This window comes from Neofelis nebulosa, chromosome 6, assembly GCF_028018385.1.
Source record: "Neofelis nebulosa isolate mNeoNeb1 chromosome 6, mNeoNeb1.pri, whole genome shotgun sequence".
Classification (NCBI taxonomy): domain Eukaryota; kingdom Metazoa; phylum Chordata; class Mammalia; order Carnivora; family Felidae; genus Neofelis; species Neofelis nebulosa.
In genome coordinates, this window is record NC_080787.1 from 41,764,143 (window position 1) to 41,789,345 (window position 25,203).

At 49.6% G+C, this 25,203-nt stretch overlaps 2 protein-coding genes across 10 annotated transcripts in view; one reads left to right on the top strand and one right to left on the bottom strand.

Moving 5' to 3' along the window:
- DAAM2 (dishevelled associated activator of morphogenesis 2) overlaps positions 1-9,508 on the top strand; it is a 119,019-nt gene extending 109,511 nt beyond the window's left edge. For all 6 annotated transcript variants that reach the window (XM_058733818.1, XM_058733817.1, XM_058733822.1 and 3 more), the window contains 6 exons: positions 2,300-2,468; positions 2,664-2,771; positions 3,727-3,787; positions 4,985-5,116; positions 6,170-6,340; positions 6,467-9,508. In XM_058733818.1, the coding sequence (XP_058589801.1) occupies positions 2,300-2,468; positions 2,664-2,771; positions 3,727-3,787; positions 4,985-5,116; positions 6,170-6,340; positions 6,467-6,688 (863 nt within the window). In that variant the 3' untranslated portion in view covers positions 6,689-9,508. The remainder of the gene's footprint in view (positions 1-2,299; positions 2,469-2,663; positions 2,772-3,726; positions 3,788-4,984; positions 5,117-6,169; positions 6,341-6,466) is intronic.
- A 647-nt stretch (positions 9,509-10,155) lies between these two features.
- MOCS1 (molybdenum cofactor synthesis 1) overlaps positions 10,156-25,203 on the bottom strand; it is a 37,171-nt gene continuing 22,123 nt past the window's right edge. For 2 of the 4 annotated variants that reach the window (XM_058733823.1, XM_058733826.1), the window contains 8 exons: positions 20,450-20,614; positions 18,216-18,277; positions 17,759-17,870; positions 17,226-17,338; positions 16,663-16,773; positions 14,313-14,433; positions 13,772-13,819; positions 10,156-11,734 (listed from right to left, as the gene is read on the bottom strand). In XM_058733823.1, the coding sequence (XP_058589806.1) occupies positions 10,974-11,734; positions 13,772-13,819; positions 14,313-14,433; positions 16,663-16,773; positions 17,226-17,338; positions 17,759-17,870; positions 18,216-18,277; positions 20,450-20,614 (1,493 nt within the window). In that variant the 3' untranslated portion in view covers positions 10,156-10,973. Of the gene's footprint in view, positions 11,735-13,756; positions 13,820-14,312; positions 14,434-16,662; positions 16,774-17,225; positions 17,339-17,758; positions 17,871-18,215; positions 18,278-20,449; positions 20,615-25,203 lie in introns of all 4 variants that reach the window. The other 2 variants (XM_058733827.1, XM_058733824.1) reach the window with 2 other exon arrangements.

Consider the following 25,203-nt stretch of genomic DNA (forward strand, 5'->3'; position numbering starts at 1 on the left):
TTATCTTTATTTTTTGTGTATCTGTTAAAGGTTTTGGGTTTATAGTTACTATGGGGTTCATATATAACATCCTAAGTATACGGATTTCTATATTAAATTAATGTTCACTTAAGTTTGAACACATTCTAAAAGAACTTTTTTTGCTCCACCCTCCACATTTTATGTATATGGTGTCATATTTTACATCTTTTAGTCATAAATTTTTTCTTTTACTTCTAATTAAAGCCTTTTCTTTTCTACTTAAAGAAGTCCCTTTAACATTTCTTCTAAGAATGGTTTAGTGGTGATGAACTCTTTTACCTTTTGTTTGCCTGGGAAACTCTTATCTCTCCCTCAATCCTGAGTGACAGTCTTGCTGGGTAAAGTATTCTTAGTTGTAGATTTTTTCCTTTCAGCACTTTGAATATATCCTGCCATTCTCTTCTGGCCTGCAAAGTTGCTGCTAAAAAATCATCCGACAGTCTTATGGCGGGGGGTTCCCATGTATGTAATTTTCCTTCTTTCTTGGGGCTTTTAAAATTCTCTATCTTTAATTTTTGACATTTTAGTTATTATATGTTATGGTGTAGACCTCCATGGGTTCATCTTAGTTGGAACTCTCTGTGCTTCCTGAACCTGGATGTCTGTTTCCTTCTCCAGATTAGGGAAGTTTTCAACTATTATTTCTTCAAGTAAGTTTTGTGCACTCCTTTTCTCTCTTTCTGAGACCCCTATATATGAACATTTGTTCACTTTATGCTATGCAAAAGATCCCTTAACCTGTCCTCATTTAAAAGCTTTTTCTTTTTGCTGTTCAGCTTGGGTGTTTTCCATTACCCCGTATTCCAAATTGTTGTTCTGTTCCTCTTCACCTGCTAATATGTTTATTCCCACTAGTGTAGATATATTCTTCAACTCTGATTTTTTTCATATTTTCTCTTTGTTGACGTTCTTACTGAGTACTTCCACTCTTCATTCCAGTCTGGTGAGCAACTTTATGATCATTACCTTAAATGCTTCATCAGGCATATTGCTTATCTCCATTTCATTTGGTTCTTTTTCTGAGTTGTTTTGTTTTGTTTGGAGCATATTCCTCTGTCTCCCCATTTTGCTTGACTTTCAGTCTTTATTTCTATGAATAGGCAGAAAAGATACTTCTCTTAAACTTGAAGGAATGGTCTTATGGTCATTCCTTGTGTAGGCTATGTGTGTCTGGTGACTTTGGCTGATATGGGCTGAGGATCCCAGGGTGCTCTATACTAGGGTTGCCCTGGTGTGATGGCTAGGCCTGAAGCAGGAGCAGGCCCAGGTGGTGTCCAGGACACAGAAAGTGTCCTGGAAGGAAGCTGAAGTGGGTACAAGCTGGGAGGTCCTGGGGAATCTCCACAGCTTCTTTTTTACAATTACTTATTTTTAACTGCTTTTGAGGATTTCTGCAGACTTTTAGTCAGATGGTTCTCATTTTATCTCCATAGCAGCATCTTTAGGAATGTTCAGTTTGGCATAAGCTGAAGATCATGTGATGGTTTGGTGTTCCTATCACCACACTTAATAATCAAAAAGCATATTCCATAACTAGTAGCCAACATTTCAGTGTAGGATTCGTATCCCAGTTTTGCAGATCTGCTATAAGTGCATAATAGCTGAGGGTGGGCTAGAGCATCCACATTGGAATGAAATACTGAAGTTTTGGTTACTGTTAACCTTAGTTTGTATTTCTAGGAAATGTATCTTTTAAGGAATTGGGGAGAAATTGTTAAAATGCCTAAAAGTTGGAAAAAATTTCAAATGATATTCAACAAGATGTTAAGTAAACTATTAAATCAAAGACACCACCAACTACAAAGCATATAGAACAAAAATATGGGAATATTATTGGTGACATGTTATAATTTGACAAGGATTCCCCCCCACCCCAAAAAAACCTCCAGCATTTCAAAAGAGGCAGAAACAGTCCCATAATATGTAAAATGCTGAAATTTAAAAGTTTAATCACTAAGTTTAAAAAAGTAAAAGTATTATATTCTTGTGTGTATCCATAGAAAGAATATATTACTACTCTTTAAACATATACAAGAAAAGATAGTCTTAAATATATTAAGATTTAGCACATTCTGAGAATGGGCTATTTGTTGAAGCCGCTTTTGGCAAGTTTACCTGCTTCCCTTGGAAGTGGGCAGGTGGGGAGTAATCTGTTGCGGTATGGGTATAGCCTCTGCCCCTCTGAGAGTTGAAGACTGGACTTTGTGGTGGCATCATCCTGTGGTTCAAGGGGACTGCCCAGTCTCTGCAGGACTCTGACCTATCCCTCCTCTCCCAGCCATCCTGTTGGCCTCCCGGGAGCTGATCCGCAGCAAGCGTCTAATGCGGATGCTAGAGGTCGTCCTGGCCATTGGCAACTTCATGAACAAAGGGCAGCGTGGGGGTGCCTATGGGTTCCGGGTGGCCAGCCTCAACAAGATTGCAGACACCAAGTCCAGCATTGACAGGTGGGACTCTATCTGCTTCCTTTTCTTCCATCTCACCACTTTGGCCTTTCTCCACCTCCTCCTCCCATTTCCAACCCAAATTCCTTGCCTTTTGTCCCTGACCTCCCCCCGCCCCACCCCCCACCCCCCCCCACCCCCGCCCCATCTAGTTTCCTCCTGGCGCTCATTCCTTTACCCCTGATCTTTTATCCACAGAAACATCTCTCTGCTCCATTACCTGATCATGATCCTGGAGAAGCACTTCCCGGACATCCTGAACATGCCCTCAGAGCTACAGCATCTTCCAGAAGCTGCCAAAGTCAAGTGAGGGGCCCTTCCAAGGCTTCTTTCTCCCTGTGATCACAACACTCTTATCTAAATTTCCTTTCATTGCTGCTCTGGGCTGACTAGGAATGGGCAGTGTCTCAGGGTCTGCTTTTAGGAGAACCAAATGAAGACTGGCTACTTGCTCTCAAATCCTTATTTCAGAGATGCTCCTAGAAACACAGTGGGGAAGTGAGCCTGGGATGGGATGAATACCAATAATGGAAGTATTATTAAGCCAGTTACCCCTGGGGCAATTGGAGCTTAATCCCTCCAGAGAAGTCTAGGAGACAGGATAGGATACTTATTCTACTTATCCCACCCCAAATGGTGAGGGAGCTAGGATATTATACCCCATCTCCTGTCAGTCACTGGCTGATGGTCTCTGGGCAGATCATAACTCTGGCCACATGTATAGGCAGAGGGAGCTCCGGTCCCCAGAGAAAGCACTCACATCATTGGAAGTCAGGATTGTACACTACAAATGGATGGTTCAAGGGGATATGGATGTGGCACCAATGTTATCTGATATAGGCAAGAAGTCAGACCTGAACAGCCATAGACTGACAGGAGCATCTCAACAGAAGCAGAAATGCAGTGAAAAATGACTAATATGCATCAAATGCTTACTGCATGTAAGATACCATGTTAAGAGCTTATAAGTATTAGCTGGTGGTATTAAAAATAATTCAAGCCAGAGGCCATGTGTTGGAAACCTTCTAATTTCAGCATAGCGTTTCTGATCTGGAAGGATCTTTAGAACATAAGTTTTGACCACTGTTATTTTCTAGAAGCACAGGCAGAGCACAGAGGGGAGGTGGTTTGTCAGGGCCACATGTTAGTGGCCAAAGCAGGGCCTGGGGCATGGGTCTACTGATTCCAAAGCCATCATGCTTTGCACTGCTATCTCTCTGACCTATCCTCAGCCCTTCTTCCTTCCTGTGTCTCCCTACAGCCTGGCAGAGTTGGAGAAGGAGGTGGGTAACCTCAGGAGGGGCCTCAGAGCGGTTGAGGTGGTAAGTACATCATCTATGCCTGCCTGGGTTTGAGGGGGTGTTTTCAGAGGCAGATCTGCACCTGCTGCCTGTGTCTGTGCCGGAGGCTGTACCTTGTGCCCGTTCCCAGGCAGGAACTTTGGGACACGAAATGCATCAGAGCCTACTGTCTGGGGGTCTACTGCCTGGGGGGGGTCCATCATTTGATCAAGTAATAGGCAGCAAAAGAGCTAGCCCTCAGGAAAGGATGACTGGGTGACTGGATGACTTAAATTTAGACTCTCAAAGAGGGACATCAGACTAGCCATATCACGCCCAGCATGTCTGTTGGGCAGTGGAGTAGAAAGAACCATAAGTGGGCACTTGCTTAAGTCTGATTCAAGTGGATGTGAAAGAGTATCTGTATCCCTGGGAAGCCAATTAGGGACAGTAGCACATAGTGTGACACCAGGCACAGCTGTCCCCAGAAGTTCCTGCCTTCTGTCTCTTCTCCCTGGGCCAGTAGAGGACGCAGGGCCTGCATTCTTTTCTGGAGACTCAGGTGTCTAATCATCACCATTCATGCTCTGATGGCTTCTCAGATGATATCATCTCTGGCCCTAGGCAAGGCTGGCCCCATATGGCAATGTCCCCAGTCCTATGTCTTCCACATTTGGGAACTGGAGACCCTATCTTTACTGGGGGAAGGGGTAGTAGGCAGATAAGGGGAGAATGAGCTTAGAGAATGAGAAAGAACTTTTCATTGCTGCTATGGTGGGGACAGGGGGCGATTTCCAATTCATAGCCCTTGATAGTGCTACTCAGAGCGTGGCCCATAACCAGCAGCATTCACATCAGCTAGGAGATTTAGAAACACATCTCATACTTGAATCTGCACATGCATCATCTGAGAGTCTTGTTAAAATTCAGATTCTGATTCCATAGGTCTAGGGTAGAGCCTGAGAGTCTGCATTTCTTCAAATTTCTCAGGTGATGGTGCTACTAGTCCCAGACCACATTGGGTAGCAAGGATCTAGAGAAAGATGGCAGTAGTGCGTGAGGGAGAACTCTCACAACCTTTGCCACCCTTAGAATTGTGAGACTCGGGGTGTTCCCTCTTCCAAAGGCAGGACCCAGTGGTCCCGTGATTGGAAGAAGGATGGGAGATGTGGTGACCCCCAGAATTCTTGACTTTTATGCTGGCACTTATCTAACCGGCACTTCACTCTCCCTCTTCAGGAGCTAGAATATCAGAAGCGTCAGGCACGGGAACCAAATGACAAGTTTGTCCCAGTCATGAGTGACTTCATCACGGTCTCCAGCTTTAGTTTCTCAGAGCTGGAAGACCAGCTCAATGAGGCCAGGGACAAGGTAAGTGTGCCCCAAGTCCCAGTCTGACTCCCACCCCACCCCCACTTCTTACCCATTCATACCACCCATGGCGCAGAAGGGACAAACCCAGAGTCCAGAGTTTTCAGGAAAAATAATTTCCTCACTCCTATAAGAAAAGCAATAGCATCTTTGTTGCAAAGATGATCCATTCAGCAGGTATGGATGCCATCTTGTTTTACATGATTTGTCTCATGACCTACCGTATGGGCTTGTGGAAAGGTCATTAGCCCATCAGACAAACATGTACACTGACATCCAGAGAGGTTAAGGAACTTGTCCAAGGTTTCCCAGTGGTAATGCACAGAGCTGGGTTAGAATCCTAACTCCAGAGCTCAGCTTTGATCATAGTTGCTATGCCTCTTCCTGGCTTCTCACACTAACATCCACATGGACCCTATCTATGAAGGGTCCTGTTAATAGTGGGCCCTCACTCAGGAGGTCTGGGATGGGCCTGAGATGCCCATGCTGGCCCATGGAGCATACTCTGGTTTGAATTAGAGATGGTAGCTGTCAATAAATGTCAGAATTAGTGCCTGATACATATAATTACAGTTAATGCTTTATACCTATTAACTCGCCTCCCCCTCACAACATTATGAAGTAGGTTCTATTGTCCCCATTTTATACATGAGGAAACTGGGACACAAAGGGGTTAAATTAGCCCAGTAACTCTATGATCTCTGAGGTCCTTTTGAGTTCTGACCAGGCAATTTGTGACCTTAGGAGGTACTTCCCAAGATCTGCAGCTCCTGATCTCATACCTACACCATAAGAGACCCAGTGGTGGCTCTGGGCAGGTGTCAGCCAGCCTGGATCCCCCACCACCCCATGGTGTCAGCCTCAGGCTTTTCCTTCGGCCTTGTCCCTGCCCTGATGATAGAGGGTGTCTCCCCACTCTGTAGCCCTGCTCCTCTGTGTCAAAACGTCCCCAGCCTTGGGCTGGGCTCCGCTCTGGCGGGAACCCAGCTTACCACGTGGGCTGAGCCCACCGTGCTTGGGAGAGACTCTCACCACCCCTTCTCCCCCTGACAGTTCTCCAAGGCTCTGATGCACTTCGGGGAGCAGGACAGCAAGATGCAGCCGGACGAATTCTTTGGAATCTTTGACACCTTCCTGCAGGCCTTCTCGGAGGCCCGGCAGGACCTGGAGACCATGCGGAGGAGGAAAGAGGAGGAGGAGCGCCGCGCACGCATGGAAGCCATGGTGAGAGGGCTGGGCTGAGTGGGGTGCTGCTGGGGAGGGCAGAGGGAGGGAGGGAGGTGGTAGGAGGGGGCCGGTGAGGCGCACAGCCACCTGTTTGACGGCCCCTCGCTCTTCCTCATCCTCCAGCTGAAGGAGCAGAGGGAGCGGGAGCGGTGGCAGCGGCAACGGAAGGTCCACGCGGGCAGCACGCTGGAGGAAGGAGGCGAGTTTGACGACCTGGTGTCCGCCCTGCGCTCGGGGGAAGTTTTTGACAAGGACTTATGCAAGCTCAAGCGCAGCCGCAAACGGTCGGGGAGCCAGGCCCTGGAAGTCACCCGGGAACGGGCGATCAGCAGGCTAAATTATTGACCCGGGGGACTGGCCACCGCAGGAGGCGGGCGACAGGGACGGACCAAGGGGCTGAGGGCATGCGGCCGTGATCCTTAAACAATTTGGTGCTCGGTTTGAATGAGCCCTGGGCTGGGTCCTGGGGTGGGGGCGGTGCGTGTGGCAGGACCAGGTGTCCCCGCACTTACCTGAAGGGGCTCCTCTCCTGTTCCATTATTCTTTCTGCATCCCGGCCCCCAGGGTCCCTCTGAGGTGGACCTGGACATCCCTGGCAGGCCTGGCTGAAGGAGCCTTGCCCCCCTGTCCCCCAGCAAGGGCACCCACGTGTTGCCACACAAGTGTTCTAGATCTAGACTGGACAGATCCATGGGCCTTGTCCAGATGTCATGTGAGGTAGGGAGTTAATGGACGGGGGGTGCCCTGAGAGCCAGAGTGAGAGAATGCAGGCCCCCATTCCCCAAGGGGAGGCTTCATGGAATCTTGATCTGGGGGAAAACTTTCCTCTTGGATGGAAAAGGAAGAGGCATTACGTAATCTACCTAGGTATGTTTCAGAAAAAGTGTGGGGAGTGTGATGCAGGGACCAAGTCCTCAGGACACAGAGTAGCAGTGCCTGTTGCCTAAATCACAAGTCCTTTGGCCCCTCTCTTGCATGTCTTAAGTCTCTCTCCCTTCCTTCCTACTGCAACCTCCATCCTATCTACTAATCCTGAATCTCAGAACCTTTGGGTTCCCATGACTATGGCTATCAGACACTTGATGAATCTGGTAAGGGAAGGGGTTCAAGAAAGATCCTGCCCATCACCACGCCTCATGCCTTGGGCATAGGGACCCTGGAACAAAACTCTCCTCACACCTCCTCTGCACAACCCAACCATTGTCTTGAAGTGAAGTGGGACCACACATGGTGTTGGCTGGGAATTCTGATAGCCTCTCACTAGAGGGCAGCACTTGAACACCAAGCTCCACTCTAGTGCTCCCTGGTCTACCACTTAATTGTTAATTGTTCATCAGATCCCAAACTCTGTCTAATGTCTGCCTCAGGGCAGAAGCCATGGTGACCCCGCCCCCCCCCCCCCCCCGACTCCTCTGACCTGTGAAAGACCACTCCAAACCATGTATAGCTGGCTAAGGCTGGCCCTGGGGTGTCTGTTTCTGAGAAGGTCCGCAGGGTCAGAGCTGCCCTCTGCATTTACCTGTGAGCTCCGAAGCATTCAGACTGGGAGCCAGAGCAGGCAGAGGAAGCTAAGGAGATGGGATATGGAGGAGAAAGGCCAACTTCTCTGGGGGTGTGCTGCCTGAACGAGCCAAGTTTGGAAGGCTGGGTACCAGAGATGCTGGATGGGACCAACCTCTCAATTTAGTTCTTCAACCTGACTTCAGAGGTCCATACTGGTCCTCCCATCCACTTCCACCTTCCATTCTGTCCATCTTGAGCTGGAGGTGGGGGGCAATTGCTGTGTCGAAACAAAACTTCTGACTTCTAAAAGAAGGGAGGAGAGATCAGCTCCATCAAAGCTTTTATTTTCCATACATTTCTTCCTCCTAGAGTTGAGAGCCTCTGAGGCCCTCCATCAACCAGCTCCTTGCCTTTCTATCTTCCTGCCCTTGCCTTTGTTCTCACCTTCCAACCTACTCCTCCAGCTCAGGGTTATTGCCTGGTGGGCTAGGCCCACTCTTCAGCTGCTTATCTTAGCTTTTCCCTACATCAGATTCCTGGGGCAGGGCCAGAGTAGCTGTCGGCAGGGGGAAGAAACATAGGGTTGGTGAGCCCAGCATGTGTGTTGGTTTGAGGGGAAGGGATCTGAGCAAATGCAAGCTTGGCCAGGACAGACCGGAAGAGGCCATCCTGGAGTCCAGGTGAAGGCAAGATGAAGGCTTCCAGGAAGAGCAGCTGCAGAGGGCTTTGCTAAACCCATCTGTATACCCGGCAGCCCCCAGCCACAAGCAGCTGGCCTTGGCATGATGGGAAGGTTGTGGGCACAATCTCTGAAGGTCCTCTCCCAAACTGGGCTGAGCTCAACCTACCCTGCAGGAGCAGGGAACAAGGGAGGGCTCCACTTCTATCCAACAGCATGTCCACATTGTGGCATTCCCACTCACCATGAAGACTGGATACACACCAGGAAAGACAAGGAATACAGGAGCGGTTCAAGACATTGGAGCCACAGAAAAGCACACTTTGGTTTAACTGTTTACAGAAGACACATACCTTGTTCTAGGGCTCAGGCTTCTCACCCCAAAAGAATTTTCCTTCTCTATTTATTATTTTCTAGCTCTGGCCAGTAGAGTAGCCAGATCTCCAACAGTGCCTTGGACCACAGACCATCACAGTTGACTCAGCAAGAAGGGGCTGGTGCATGGAGACGGTTGAGTTGGTCCTTGATATGCTCAACGTTTACGCCTATTTGTTCCTTGGTCTTTCCCCAGTGTCCTTCTCACCCCTCCTGCCACCTTCAGGTACATTTCTCCAGCTAATTTTGTGTCCAATATAAAATTCAGTTAACCGAATGCAACCTGTCCCCTTCTCAGCAGTACCACCGGCTCTTCCTCCCCGGTGAGGGAGGTCAGGTGTGCTTAGGGCAGGAGGAAAAAACTCTCCAGGTGGATGGGGAAGGGTCTGGTCCAGGCTCTCCCCACCCCCATCCCATTTTTACCAACTGCGGCACCATGACTGTTCCTCCAGCCTCTACCAGGGATGCCTCCAAGCCACGGCTGCTTTCACCAAGCCGTCTCAGACGATGAGCGAGGCTAATGTACAAAATCAGCATCCTTTTTACCTGCACCATTTTTATAAGAATATATTGTAATACTAAAAAATATTAAATCCATACCATCCCCATCCAGGCTGCCTTGACACTTGGGCCTTCTTCCGGTGCGGGGACTTGAGGTGTGCAGGAGAGCAGTCGTAGCCAGTGGGGTGTTGGAACCAGCGCGAATCAGCTCTGAGAGCACCAACTGTTATATTTTCAAAAGTTTGGCAAGTCAGTTCACATTGTACGGTAGCTTGAGATCAGCCATGGTCTTGGGCTTTTTCTCTTCCCAAGAGCTGGTTGTCAAACATTCACCAGCACACCTGAGTGTAGGGTAGAGGGGAGGCAGGTGGGGTGGGGGGCACTAAGGACAGACCCAAAGATGCCTATCTGTATAGGCGAACCCAGCCAACAGTTTGGGAATGTGCATACCAGGAACCACGAAGTGTACCCCCTTGGTCTCAAATAGCTGGCAAAGCCAGCGATGTGCTTTGGACCACCCCCACCTCACCTGGCACTCACCGCAGGGGGCGCAGTTCATGCCGCCCACTCCACTCCTACTTTCTCTCACAGGGAAGACAGAGGCTATACAGAGAATGTGCCCCTTTGGCTTTTCTAGCATCCCTCCTGCTCCTCTTCCCTGCTGCCCGGGGTGGGCTTTGGGACAGGGCTGAGGGGTGGGCATGGATTCCTAACAGCTGGGTGCCCTCTGCACAGATACTCATTCTCGCACCTCCAAAGTTGGCATCGTGGCTTTATTTTGTGCGCTGTGAGGGTGAAGGCAATCTTCAACTCTCTTCTTTCCCTGATATGTTCCAGAATAAAAGGGTGTGGGTGGTGGGTGGAACAGCGGTGTGCAGGGCCAGGTGTGGGATGTGTGCTCGGTCAGGATTCCTCAGGGCTGCTGCCTGTGTGGGTCCTGTTCTGGGGGAAGGGGCCCAGGAAAGGGAGCTGGCAGGTCAAGTGCAATTGTTAAGCCCAAACCTTGCAAGTTTGATGGGATAAAGACTGGGGTAAAAGAAGGTGCTAACTGGCCCTTTCAGAGGGGTGACAGGCAAGAAAGGGTGGGGCTGTGGCTCCACAAACTCTGGAAGGCAGAGCTGCTTTGGAGGAGCTGTGGAACATTCTTAATGCAAACTGCACTTTTCCCTCCTCAAAGCGGGTTCCCTCTACTTCGTGAGCCCTTATTATCTCCCCAAGGAAGGAGAAGAAGAGAAAACCCAAAATGAGAAGCGGAAGTAACGGACGGGACTGTCTGAACCTAGATGTGTTATCTGGGGACTATTTCAGATGACGTGATTTTTCTGTTCGTTGGCACTGCTCGTGGTGACCCTCCCCCACGACTGTAGTGTCCAGGAAGGCTGACGGGCCTGCTGGTTTCCTCTCTGAACGTAGAAAACCTTGCAGGTCACTACCGATCATGTAGCAGTAGAGGGGGTAGGCTGACCTCGAGTTCCTACTGGTGAAGGTCAACAGCGACAGGGTTGCAGGATTTGCCTGGAACTGCATCCCATCTCGACCTGGCTGGGCCCGGGGGGGAGGGGCAAGAGCTCTCTAAGTCCGATGGAAGTCCCCCCGCTGCCCCCCAGTCTTGCTAATAAGCTTGATTTCTCCCAACACAATGTCTCTGTTGACAGCCTTACACATGTCGTACAGGGTGAGGGCGGCCACAGCAGCCGCGGTCAAGGCTTCCATCTCCACCCCAGTGGGGCCCCGAGCCCGGCAAGACGTTTGGATCCCCACGGCATGGCGTGTGCTGTCCAGCTCCAGTTGTACCTCAACGTGGCTCAGGGCCACGTGGTGGCACAGAGGAATCAGCTGGCTGGTCTGCTTGGCGGCCTGGACTCCGGCCAGCTGGGCCACCACCAGGGCATCTCCCTTCTTTAGCTGGTTCTTCTGGACAAGCTTGAAAGCCACAGGCCCCAGAAGGACCACAGCCGAGGCCACAGCCACCCGCTCCGTGTCCGGCTTCCCGCCCACATCTACCATAGCTGCCCGTCCTTCTGCGTCCACATGGGTTAGTTGGTCCGAGGTTGGCGGGGGTCCTGAGGGGGTGGCAGGAGCCCGGGACACTGCACTAAGGCACTTGGGGTTGGTATCTGAGTCTAGGCGGGAACTGCAGTGTCTCTGAGGGGGGCCGGACCCCAGCCACCGCTGGGCAAGGAGAGAGGTCCGGGGGCCCCGGCATCCTTTCCACAAAGTTGCCATCTGGTTGGAGAAACTCACTCTGTGTCCTATACCCTGAACACGAAAGGGGTCCTGGGAGGAAATGCTTGGAATGGCTGGTGGGGAATCTTGGAGCATCAAAAGTAACTCTGGAAAGCAAGAAGGAAAGAGAAGAGAGACTAAGTCCAGAAGGGAAATTTTCTTTTCCCACCTCTTCTCCCAAACCCTGCCCTGCCCCACCTTGAGTTCTCACTTCCACACTGGGAGAGAGGGGTGAAGAGCAAAGAGCACAGTGAGAAAAGGGCAAGTGGGAGGTACCAGAGGGTCCTGAAATATAGGTCTGCAGCCCCTCTCAGCAGGCAGCATGCAGGGTGCAGCCCTCCCCAAAGTCTACAGGCCCACGGTGGTGGTGTGGGCATTCCTGGGCTCCCTTCCACACCAACACTTCCTCATCGCTCAAGTTCTCTTCTGAAACACAAAGTCATGGGGTGCCTGGGTGGCTCAGTTGGTTAAGCATCTGACTCTTGATTTTGGCTCAGGTCATGATCCCAGGGTTGTGGGATTGAGCCCCACGTCAGGCTCTGCACTAAGCGTAGAGCCTGATTAACATATATTCTCTCTCTCTCTCTCTCTCTCTCTCTCTTTCTGCCCCTCTCCCCCATTCATACTCTCTCTAAAAAAAAAAAAAAAAAAAAAAAAAAGAAACACCTAAGATCTGAAGACTACAGCCTGGTCACATGACCTCCCCATGTCCCTGCATTTTCTAAAAACTACAGCAAGGTTTCAGCCTGAATTACCAACCACAGTTACTCTCAACTTTCCATTCTCTATGAAGAGTTGATAGTAATTATAGAGTTTACACAGGCAAGATACCAAGGGAAATATTTTATCTATTTAAACAATGTCTTTTAAGCCCCCTCAAGGACACTGGAAGTACCCACAAAGTGACAGGGTAATCCAAGTGGTGCCAAGGGCCCTGGGAGCCTTGCAGGCTCTTGTGACTTAAAGCGTGGTGCAGGGAAGAACTCCAGCCCCGACCTCCCAAATCCAAATCTGAAATGACAAGATCCCCAAGTGGTTCGTGTGCATGAAAGTCAGAGGCCCTATTCTAGGCAACTCTTGGTTTTGTAGAAACCAGACCAGCTTATTTCTCCATGTCCTTGAGAGGAATAATACACTTTATGAAGCAAATGGGCCTCCCAACTTCCAGCTTCCCATCATGTTCTGGGCCCCCACCTTGCCAATGCCCTAGGGAGTCCACCAAGGCATCCCCCACTCCTTGCCATCAAGGTAGTCACCATGGGTCAAAGCCCAAATGTACAACTATGATGCTGGCAGTGAGGAAAGAAGAGAGATGGTCAAGTTCTCTTCCCAGTGGAGCACTTTGGTGAGCTACCCTCCCTTCTTTGAGTGGCTGGTAGGGGAGGCCGTCCTTGGGCTGTCTCTGGGCCCTCCAGCCTGCCTTCCTCTGGGCCCCTGCACTCATTTGGCTCCAATCTCTAAAGAAAAGAATCCCTTCCCCTAGTTCTTCTCACTGCTTCCTCTTGCCTAGCAGTATGATTCAGAAGCCCAGGTCTGGCTGTGGCCAAGGGGGCAAGGCCTCCCCTGATCTCGGCTGGGCATTTGCCAGAGGGGTAGCAGCCTCTCTAAAGCTCCTCACAGACCAGCCAGAGAACACATATGACTTTATAAAAATTGGAACTGTCCTGTGCACACAAGTTTCCAGGAGTTAAGGAATTAGGCAGTTGAGATCCTGGTTGCCCCCTCCCTGAAAAGATCAATAGCATTCTTAGCTTGCTGCCTCAAGATCTTCCCAGGTGCCTGTGATGGTATCTAGCTGGGGGATTCTAGAGCCAAGGACAAGGTCTCTGTCTTAGCCAGGAGCTCCATTTTCGGGGGACAAATAACTTAGTGATCATAAGTCTAGAGGACCCTTGACCCAATTTCCGGTGAGACAATGATGATCTCTGTGGCATGTAGAATGAGTGGGATCAATGGACGAGGAAGAGAAGACCCAGTAAAGCTTGAGGGGTGAGAAAAGATGGAGGTCGAACAGGAGAAAAGCAAGGATGAGAACATCAGGATGAAATGCAGGACCTGGGGGTGCCTTCTGTATGGCAGGGGCCCCACCCCACAGGATCCCCCAGTGACAAGGGTGAGCGGTTACGTACTGATGGGTCACCCACCGATGAGGATCATGGGCCGGTTCTTCATCTGGGCAATACTGAACATGCCTGGGGTAAGGGAAAGATGGGGAGGGAGAGGAGAGCAGGAAAGGGGGAGGGGAAGGGCGGGGAAAGGAGAGTTCACTGAAACCGAAAGTGGACACAGTGGTAGGACACCCCGGGGTCATGCACTCACCTAGGCACACCCTGACAAACAGCCCCCGCTGCACACTGCAAGGTCACCCATGACAGAGCCAGAGTAGTCTGTGGATGCCAGACCCCGCCCTCCAGAGAGGTACAGTGACACCCCTCTTCCCCCCTACCCAATAAGACGGCCCAAGAGAATTCAGGATCTCCTCGGCTGCACAGGCTCTGCTGTGCCAGTGCCCCCGAGGGAGGGGAACCATCACCACACCCCCAGTCTACAGGTGCCACAGGAGGGAGTGGAGGCCAGGACAGCACAGAGTCCTGCTGGCTCCCTGCCAAGCTCTGCTCTGTCCTCTCAGCCCCCGTCCTGGCCCACTCAGCAGCCAGCCTGGCCTTCTCTGTGCCCACCCCTCACCTGCATGCTGCCGCTTCTTCCTGCCCACAGCGGCCCCGATGATTTGCAGCAACTCTTCCTCGGAGGCCCCCGCCCGCAGGTGATCCCGTAGAGACACCTCCGAGTTCCCGAAGAGGCAGACCTGTGGGCAGTCACCATGGGGGTAAGAGAACATGCCTCCCTGGTCCTGGGGCCTCAGCCCCCATCCCTAGAGTCCCCCATGGGCCGAGCGTCAGCACCCAGGCCTCCTGTGGCTGGGTCATACTCCAGGCAGGACTTCCTGCAATGAAGGACAGAAGGTGCTGGATAGTGAAGTCAGAAAGGCTGGAAGGGCAGGAAGTCAGATACCCCAAGGCCTGTACCTGATTGACGGCCATGTTACCTTCAGCTTGTAGAGCATACTATAAAAAACTAAACAGTGACCAGAGATGGCACACAAAAATGTGACCCAATGTGACCCATACCTTTTCCTGAGATGTTCCATACAATAGCCTCTTCATTGCCTTGAGAATGGATGCCAATCAGCTAGAGAAGAGTCCTGCCAGTTGCCCTGGACATGGCATGCACATCCCATTTCACCCCTGTCCCTTCCTGGTCCCCATAGTCACAGACACTACCTGCCTGCCCCTGTGCCCACTCCAGGTTGTGATCCTGACTGACGGCTGAATAGCACGGGTCTGGCGGAGGTGGCATCCTGAGCCCATTCAGACTCGATACTCCCCAGCTCCTGAGGGAGGCTGGGTGCTCTGGGGGCTCGGGATGGACGAGGCAGTCCCAGAAAGTGAGACGCCTACCACCCTCCCACAAAACCATATCAAGCGCCTACTGCGTGCCGGCTCTGTAGATGGTGGCACCGTGGACACTGAGGAATGTCCAAGAAGCCTCAGAGGGCACTGGAGAAGATACAAACAAATTCTAAGTGTAAGGTGCACCCATTCACCAGGCTGTTCTCATTTCCCACCCCTCAGTCCCCCCACCAGGCTGCAGGTTCCACTCTCTGCAACCATGAGGCCCCCACGGACTCCACCTTCTGGGCTGCCCTCTAGCTGGCTTCCACCTGGGTTGGCCCGTGGGACACTGGAAAGACTGGGCACTTCTTCCCGGCTCTGCCATGTCGGGCAGTGACTGCTCCCCTCCACCAGGCCGCAGCTCTGCCTGGGCCCCCATGACATGGCTTCCTCCCCGGGGTGGGAGCAGCTGTTTGCTGACATCTCTGCCAAGCCCCCCTCACCCTGAACCAGGAATAGCCTCTCCATTACATTCTCTTCAGAACCACACCTCCCATCTCCGGCAGGGGCCCTGACTGTACAGATGCAGGCCCATACTTGATGGCCATTCCACGTCTCTAGCCCAGAAAAAGAAAAACCCTAACTTTTGAACAAGCACTGGATGGTCCCTTTAGGATGTCAAACTCAGTGCACCTAAACCGCTCTCGCCCTCCTCCCCAGTGCTAACCAGGTCCCACAGCCGACCTGGCCCCTGGACGCCCTCCTCTCGGCCCTCCGCGTGTGTTACCAAGTTCCTTCATTCTCCCTTCCTGTGCTCACCTCACACTCTTACCTACACCGAGAGTGAAGCGGCCATCTGACTAGTCTCCCTATTTCCAAATTCAACCAGTGGGTTATTCTTCCTCAAACATGAATGGGAGTCATGTCCCCCCTTGTCCAGAAGCCGCACAGCACCCCACTGTCAACAGAACACACACTGCACCTCTGTCCCCGGGCATTCGAGCCCTCCACCGTTCAGTGTCTCTCTTCCTGGCATGAATCTGCCCCTGCCATGTTAGCATGAACCCCGGACAAGTGTTCTCCCTCGCCCTCACTTCATCCTTCGAGGCTCACCAGCGTCCATAAGGTGCCTCCTCAAGGTCCACCACCCTACGGCCTGTGTGGCCGCTCGTCTGACAAAGAATTACACATTGCCACACATCAGCTCTTTGTTTGCTCTGAGACTTTACCTCTAAAGAGAATGGGTATGTCTATGCCTCTCTGACATTCCCCAGGGCTGAAGGCACAGATGTACTGACTGGATATGAGTAACAGATGATGGCCCCAGAAAGGGGCCAACCAGGGTGGGGGGCCAGGGCCCAGTGCACAGTGACTCTTCACCTCTCCCCTGTCCACCCCGGTAACACAGAGTCCTGGAAAGTGGCTCCCAATCAACCCAAAGCTACTTTGGGGACCCTAGGAAGGAAGGTCATGAGTTCACTTTCACCTTCTGCCTCCAGGAGCACCCCCCGCCATATCTTACACTATTTCCCCAACCACCCCTCGTGGCCTGCTAGTCTCCTAGTAAATGGGGGCACCAGTGGGAAGTGATATTCACCACACAGAAGTGGCAAGGGGCTCTCGTGGGGGAGGGGGACACTTACCTTGAGGTTCCCGTCTGCTGTGATTCGCAGCCGGTTGCAGGTTCCACAGAAATGCTCAGACATGGACGTGATGAAGCTGACCTGGCCTCGGAAACCAGGGACTTTAAAGGCCTGGGGTGAGGAGGGAAAGAAGGGCAGAGGAGGAGACAGGGATGGATGGGCCGCGGAGGGCCGGGTCTCACTCCCTGGCACCAGAGCCCCCACTCCACAGCCCTCTCCGGAGGTGCCCCAGGAAAGGAGTACCCAAGGCCCCCAGCGGGCAGAAGACTCTGACAGGACGGACGACCCATGAGCTCTCTGCTTGCACTGGGCCTGCCTGAGAGCACACTGCTATGGATTTAGAGGCCTGTGGGCAGCATGGCCAGAGCCCCTCTCCACCACATTACTGGCATGCGGCCTGAGACAAGGTACTGTGGCCGCCCCATGCCCAGCCTGCTTTGTCCATGAGGAGGGAGGAGGCTGGGAGGTAATGCCTTCTGCTACGTGGTACCACCCCCACTGCTGCATTCTGACCTGAGGGCTAGCTCTCCCTCCCTACCCTGCCCCACCCTCCCGCCCCCAACCTTGGCTGTGCTGGATTCCTCCTCGGGCAGCTTCTCCAGCTCTGGCCACTGCTGCCGGAGGGTGTCCAGCATCTCCTTGTAGCTGACCATCTTCTTGAAGTTCCACTTGTTGCCTGTATTGGGGTTGGAAGCCATGGAGTCACAGGGTTGTGGGGACCCGGGGTCTTCAGGTCCTTCCTTCCACATCACCCGGGAATTAGTTCTGCCTCTTGGGTGGGAGGTCAGGAGGCCCTGCCTAAAACAGGTGGGTCAAATCAAACCCACCCTTGACTCTGTGATGTCTCCAATGCCTCCATCATAGCCCTAGCCCTGGCGCCTGCCCAGGCCCCACCCCATCATCCCTGGAGAAATTCCTACACACAGAGCAGGACCCGGGATCAGCAGCACCCACATGGCCGACCAGATCTTGGCCATCCCACTCAACCCTTGCCAGGGTCATCAGTATGCCCCTCCCCCATCTCTCAGCATGGGGCTGGTCCAGCTCTGCCCCCCAGGCCCAACCTCCTCCTCCCTCCCCACCACAGGTCACTGACCATCGAAGGGCATGTACTCTATGAAGCGCACGTCCAGGGGGAGGCCCTCGGTCAAGGCCACAAAGTCCAGGAGCTCATCCTCATTTAGGCCTCGCATCACCACACAGTTCACCTGGCCAGGGACAACGGGACCACAGGGCTGTTTCCCCTGCATTCCGTCTCAGGGATGACCTTTGGGGGTCTGGCATCTGCCCAGGCTCTCCACTGGGGGGCCCATTCCTTGTCTCCCCACCCCAGGCCTCAAGTTGGGAATTCCAAGGGGGTCACTGGCTTTCTCCCCTCCCTTGTAGGGAGTCAGGGACAGGCTGGATGCAGTGGGCAAGGAAGTGATGGGGGACACAGGATAGCTGCACTGGCCATGCCAGAGAGCTGCCAGGGGCCCAGATGCTGGCAGTAGAAGGCCAAGCCAGGGTAAAGGGGCAGATGTCAGAGGTCAAGAGCAGCAGCGCATCCTCACCTTCACAGGGCTGTAGCCCAGCTCGATGGCCTTGTAGATGCCCTCCATGACCTTGTGGAAGCCTGCAAGGAGGGAGAGGAGGATCCAGGAACTTTCTCCCTCTCTCCTGGCCCCCCTTACACCCACGGGGAAGCACCAGAGCTGTAAGGAGCCTCAGGGACCACTGAGCCAGGGACCACATAGTAAATGTTTTAGATCCACAGGCCGAGAGATAAAATTGAGGATATTCTTAGGTATAGCTGTAAAAACAGTATTGACTAATACAGTCCGAGAGCTGAGCACAATTTTTTGTAACACAGCTCGACAAATATAATGGAGAAATAGAAGACGTTTTGTTGGGATAAGATTTTGCTTAACTGGGGGGGGGGGGGGGGGCTCACAGTTCATGTTCCCTATCATTAAGTTGATTACAAACATTATCTGTAAAATCCACTCTTGGCTCCCAGGCTATAAAACAAACAAGCAGGGGGCTGGATTTGGCTGGTGAGCTGTAGTGTGCCAACCCTGATCTAGGTGACCCCTCTCATTGTCTAGATGGGGAAACTGAGGCCCTAAGAGGAGGCAGTGCCCTGACGCAGGCCTCACACTGCAGGCTGCAGAATGCAGGTCTCCGGACTCCCTTGTCAGTGTCAGTCTCCCTTGACAGACAACAGTCTGTCCATTCATTCACTGTGTATTCTTGCTGAGCACCTACCACACGCAGACGCTGTGCCAGGGCCGGTGAGCGATTGCTGGGCATGTAGCCTGTGATCCCAGGCTGGCTTCTCCTCCCTGCCCAGCTCACTCGTGCCCCCACACATTTGAGCGCCTACTGCATGCTGGCCCCTCCCCCACCCCCGCCCAGCCAGGTGATGATGTGATTCACAGCTGGGCTATCACCCTGGGGGAGGGTAGCCTGGTGATGACCTCCATGGTTTCCCTGCAGCATTTCTGGATGGCCCAGTGAGGGAGGGAAAAGGGAAGAAAGTACAACTTTCATACAAAATGCCATTACGATAATCTAGAAGTTTCTTCTGTAAAGCACTGTAGCTCCAAAAGGAGGTGGTGGACACAGGAGTATGAATGGGAAGGCAGATCTGATGTCAGGATCTACTGTTTCCGATCCTCATCCTGGGAAAGGAGATCAGGCAGCAGGGGATACATGGATGTCGGGAAAACCCACAAATACACTTTCCACTTTCCCACCTCAGAGCTCTTGCAGGTTCCCGACTGAGGTTCCCCTTCAGAGTAAGCTCCCTTGATCCAACTCCTCCCCCCCCCCCCACCCCCTATTCCTCAAGGCCCAGAGTAAAGGCCTCCTCCATGGAGCCCTCCAGGTCTTCCCTGCTAGGAATTTCCTCTCCTCCTCTGGTAACACTTTAATCGACTCCACAAGACAAGCAAAGGTAGTCTAGTGGCATCACACATTTTGGCCCTTAGCGGCCTGTGAGGCAAAGCAATGTCCTGTGTGTCTTAGTTCCCTCCACAGCACCTGAGCAGCTCTTTACAGAGGGCAAGGACTCCACGAGCACTTCCTCAGCAGATGGATGGTATAAACAGGGAGTCAGGTGCAGCAGGGGAAAGAGAGGGTGGGGCTGGGAGCTGGAAGCTGTTTCCGGAGAAGGGGAAGGACAGCTGTGTCTCTGTGCAGAGAAGTCTCAGTTACGTGCCACCCTCTCAAATCAAACGGCATCCAACGCTGGGTACCTCCCATCCCAAACTGAAGCCCATGGCCCAAGAGACATCGGGTGTCGGCCTAATGAGACCTGGGGCACAGGACTGCTCTACCTCCTCCGCCTTCCCTGATGAAGCCTGGTGGGGGGCGGGGGAGGGGCATTGGTGCGCTTCTGCAGGACCCCCACCTGGCAGTGCTGGCCTTGACTCTGGCGTCCCAGGGCAGCTGCTTCTACCCTGGGCTGTCCCACATTTTCCCTCGAGCTCATCACAAGGTAACCAACTTGTCCCGGTCTACCAGGGACTATCTTGGTTTTAAAAATGGAAAGGCCTCACACTAGCAACCTTCTTAGTCCTAGGCAAACTGAGGACAGGGCAGGGGGGAGACGGGTCACCACAGATCCTAACACCTGATCCCCCAAATTTCCCAAGGGTGCGGCTACAGAGACAGAGGACATTTGGTAAGGGTGCGGGATGAAGAATAAAGGAGCAACCAGGCCCCTTGCCTGGCACCAGCCACAGTTCCTCAGCTATGTGGGCCCTGGGAAGGTTACCCTCAACTGCAAACCACACCTGCTCACCTTTCCTGCGGACGATGAACTCAAACTTGGCTGGCACCAGGGTATCCAGGCTGATGTTGATGGCACTGAGCCCAGCCTTCTGAAGTTGAGGCAGCAGCCGGGCAAGGTTGATACCATTGGTGGTGATGCCAATGGTCCTCAGCCCTTCCAGCCGGTGGAGCTGAGCTGCAGAGAGAACGGGAGGGGGCATCAGCCCCCTCATTCCTGGTGAGGCTGGGCAAAAGGCTGGAAGAAGAAACTCTGGGTCCAAATAAGATGGATGGAAAAGGGGTTCGCTGCACTCCTCTATTAACTAGGCTTAGCTTAATAAGAAACAAAAATTAAAACCTTTACAAAAATAACCAAAAGATTAAACACTGAGTGTTCACTCTACTAGAGGCTCTGCTGAGGACTTGGCATGCCTTAGCTCATTGAAGCCCCACAACAAGGATGATCCCCATTTAACAGATAATCTCTCTAAGCCTCTCTTTCCTTAAGAAAATTGCTCAGAGTCACACAGCTAGTAAGAGCAGTGGAGATTCAAATCCCTGTGTACTTGACTCAAAGACTACGTGAGTTAACCAACTTACAGGTCCTAATGCTCTCGATAAGAGAAACAAAGAAGTGTTTGGATGATGTGTTAAACTGCCTCTTCCATTCCACCCAAAATCCCTAGAAATAATAGAAGGATGAAAAAGAGTCCACAATAACACTGGAAGGCAAGAAAGAATGCTTTTAATGGTCCAGAGAAGTGGAGAAATACTGAAAGACAGAAAGCAGATGAGATTACATGGATTGAGGAAACCACAGCCCCAAGCATATATAGAAGGTTCTGCACAAAGTAGGAGGGGGATTGGGTACCCCAAGCTCAGCACTCACCTACACAGGGAGCAGGAAGGTCACTGGGCATGTCAAGGAGGTGGCCGGTCTAGGGAACTGTATTTGCATGAGCTGGATAAGCTTTCTCCTTTCATCCCTGTGTGCAGGGGGAAGGCTGCAGCTTTTACCCCAAGGTTAGAGTACTGAGGCTAGCTGAAGGGGGTGGGGGCAACCAGCATAAATAGAAACAGCATTGACAGCCAGGTCAACAGAAGCCTTGAGCACCGGGATGAGTACCGAGCCAAGAGTCAGCACACATTTAAGGAGAATGCTGCAAAAGAAAGATGAATTTCACAAATAGAAGGATGAAAGAGGAAGGAAAAATGACAGAGATAACAGAGAATGATTCTTTAAAAAAAAATCAAAGTTAGATGAACATAGATGCAAAAAGCCCTCAATAAAATATTACCGAACCACACTCGACAATATATCAAAAGGATTATACACCAATGATCACCTGAAATTCATTCCAGGGATGCAAGGATGGTTCAACATTCACAAAATCTATATGATATAGACCACAAAAACAAAATGAAAGATAAAAATCATATGGCCATCTCAACAGATGCAGGAAAAACATCTGGCAAAATTCAACATCCATTCATGACAAAAACTCTTAAAAAAGTGGGTACAGAAGGAACATTCCTTAACATAATAGAAGCCATACAACAAGCCTACAAGTCACATCTTAGTCAATGGTGAAAAGCTAAAAGCTTTTCATCTAAGAACAGGAACAAGGCAAGGATATCTGTTTTTGCCACTTTTATTCAACATGGTATTAGAAGTCTTAGAACTTAGTGGGGAGGGGGGAGGGGAGAGAGAGAAGGCATCAGATTAGAAGGGAAAAAGTAAAACTGTCACTATTTGCAGATGACATATTTTATATATAGAAAACCACAAAGAATCTACTAAAAAACCGTTAGAATAAACAAATTCAGTATAGTTACAAGATACAAAATCAATATATTGTAAATATGTTGCATTTCTATATAGTAATAACAAATTATCAGAAAGAGAAATAAAGAAAACAATCCCATTTATAATTGTATCAAAAAGAATAAAATACCTAGGAATTAATTTAACCAAGGAGGTACAAGACCTATACACTGAAAACTCTAAGACAGTAATAAAAGAAATTGAATAAGAGACAAATAAATGGAAAGACAGTGTTCATTAACTGGAAGAATTGATGTTGTTAAAATGTTCATACTACCCAAAGCAATGTATAGATTCAGTGCAATCTCTATCAAAATTCCAATAGCATTTTTCACAGAAATAGAACAATCCTAAAATATGTATAGAACCACAAAAGGCTCTAAACAGACAAAGCAATCTTGAGAAAAAAAGAGCAAAGTTGAAGGCATCATACTCCCTGATTTCAAACTATCTTACAAAGCTATGGTAATCAAAACACTATGATACTGGATAAAAACAGACACATAGATCAATGGAACTGAATAGAGAGCCCATAAGTAAACCCAAGCACACATGGCCAATTAATTTATGACAAAGGAGCCAAGAATATACGGGCAGTCTTTTCAATAAATGGTATTGGGAAAATTGGACAGCCACATGCAAAAGAATGAAAATGGATCACTATCTTACACCATGCACAAAAATTAACTCAAAATGGGTTAAAGACTTGATCTAAAACTATAAAACACCTAGAAGAAAACAGAGGTGGTAAGCTTCTTGACATAAATACTGGTGATGGTTTTTTAGAGCTGACACCAAAAGCAAAGGCAAAACTAAACAAGTAGGAAAACATCAAACTAAAAAGCTTCTGCACCAAACAAATAAACAAACAAACAAACAAACAAACCTTCTGCACTAAAAGGTAAACCATCAACAAAATAAAAAGGCAACATCCTGAATGGGAGAAGATATCTGTAAATCATATAAAGAACTTATACAACTCGACAGTAAAAACCCAACAATCCAATTAAAAAATGGGCAGATGGGGGCAGCTGGGTGGCTCAGTCACTTAAGTGTCAGACTTCACCTCAGGTCATGATCTCGTGGTCTGGGAGTTCAAGCCCCACATTGGGCTCCTCGCTGGTGTGGAGCTTGCTCGGGATTCTCTCTCTCCCTCTGTCTCTACCCCTCCCCAACTCTCTCACTCTCTCTCAAATAAACTTTACAAAAATTAAATAAAAAATGGGCAGAGGATCTGAACAGATATATTTCCAAAAAAGATATACAAGATGGCCAACAGGTATATCAACATCACTAATCATCAGGGAAATGCAAATCAAAACCACAGTGAGATATCACACCACACCTTTTAGAATGCCTATGATCAAAATGACCAAAAATAACAAGTGTTGGTGAGGATGTAGAGAAAAGAGAACCCTTGTACAATATTGGTGGAGATGTAAATATATATAGCCACTTTCCTCAAATGGTACACTTTCCTCATAAACTTAAAATTAGGACTACCATATGATTCAACAATTCCACTTCTGGGCATTTATCTGGAAAAAAAAAAAAAAAACCCACACCAAAACACTAACTTCAAAAGACAGATGCATCTCCATTGTTCATTGCAACATTATTTACAAAATCCAAGACATGGAAACAACTGAAGTGTCCACCGATGATGAATGGTTAAAAAGTAATGTGGTACATATATACAATGGAATATTATTTAGCTATAAAAAAGCAAGTCTTACCATCTGTAACAACATGGATAGACCTTGAAGGCATTATGCTACATGGAATAAGTCAAATAGAGAAAGACAAATACCATATGATCTCACTTATGTGTGGAATCTAAAACAACAGAAAACGAAATTTACAGATGAAGAAAATAGACTGATCGTTGCCAGAGGTGAGGGATAGGGAGTGAGCAAAATGGGAGATGGTGGCCAAAAGGTACACACATCAATTATAAAATAAATAAGTCATGGGGATGGCATGCACAGCATGGTCACTATAGTTAATAATACCATATTGTAGGGGTGCCTGGGTGGTTCAGTTGGTTAAGCCTCCGACTTCGGCTCAGGTCATGATCTCGCGGTTGGTGGGTTCAAGCCCCGCATCAGGCTCTGTGCTGACAGCTCAGAGCCTGGAGCCTGCTTCAGATTCTGTGTCTCCCTCTCTGCCCTTACCCCACTCATGCTCTGTCTCTGTCTCTCAGAAATAAACATTAAAAAAATAATAATAATACCATATTGTATATATGAAACTTGCTAAGACAGATCACAAAGGTTCTCATAACAAGGAAAATAATTATAATTATGTGTAGTGATGGATGTTAACCAGATTTATCGTGGTATTCATATTATAATACATATAAATTTTGTATAATTGTGTTATACACCTGAAACTAACAAGATTATATGTGAATTATATGTAAAAAAAAAATATCAGAGTTAGTATCTTCAGGGACATAAATATTACATCCTGAAAACAAGAAAAAGAATTAGAACTCCTGAAAAAAAAAAAAAGTATAGTTATAGAAAGAAACTAGATGGCAAAATGGAATGGACACCTAGGAAGACTAAAGGAGCAAGACTGAATTGAGTAAAAGAGTTCTCCAAGAATTGTATACAAAATAACAAAGGAATGGGACTTATAAAAAACACAAAACAAAACAAAAAACAAAAAAAACCCCAACCACCTTCTTACATTTAAATCTAGAGAACCGATACTGTGTAAAAAATGTCTATGTAGTTATCTTTGATCAGGAGGATTATGGGTGATTTTTATATTCACTTATCTAGAGGCAAAATTTCAAACTACCTGAATGCATGAATCTTGGTGAATACTCTGCTCAGCTCTACATGAGTGCAGAAAGCAGAAGTAAATTGCCCAAGTGAAGCTGGATTGAGAAAAAGGTAACAGAAAATCACAAAATTAACACCCAGCTTAGGTAGGGATGTGTGGAAATATAC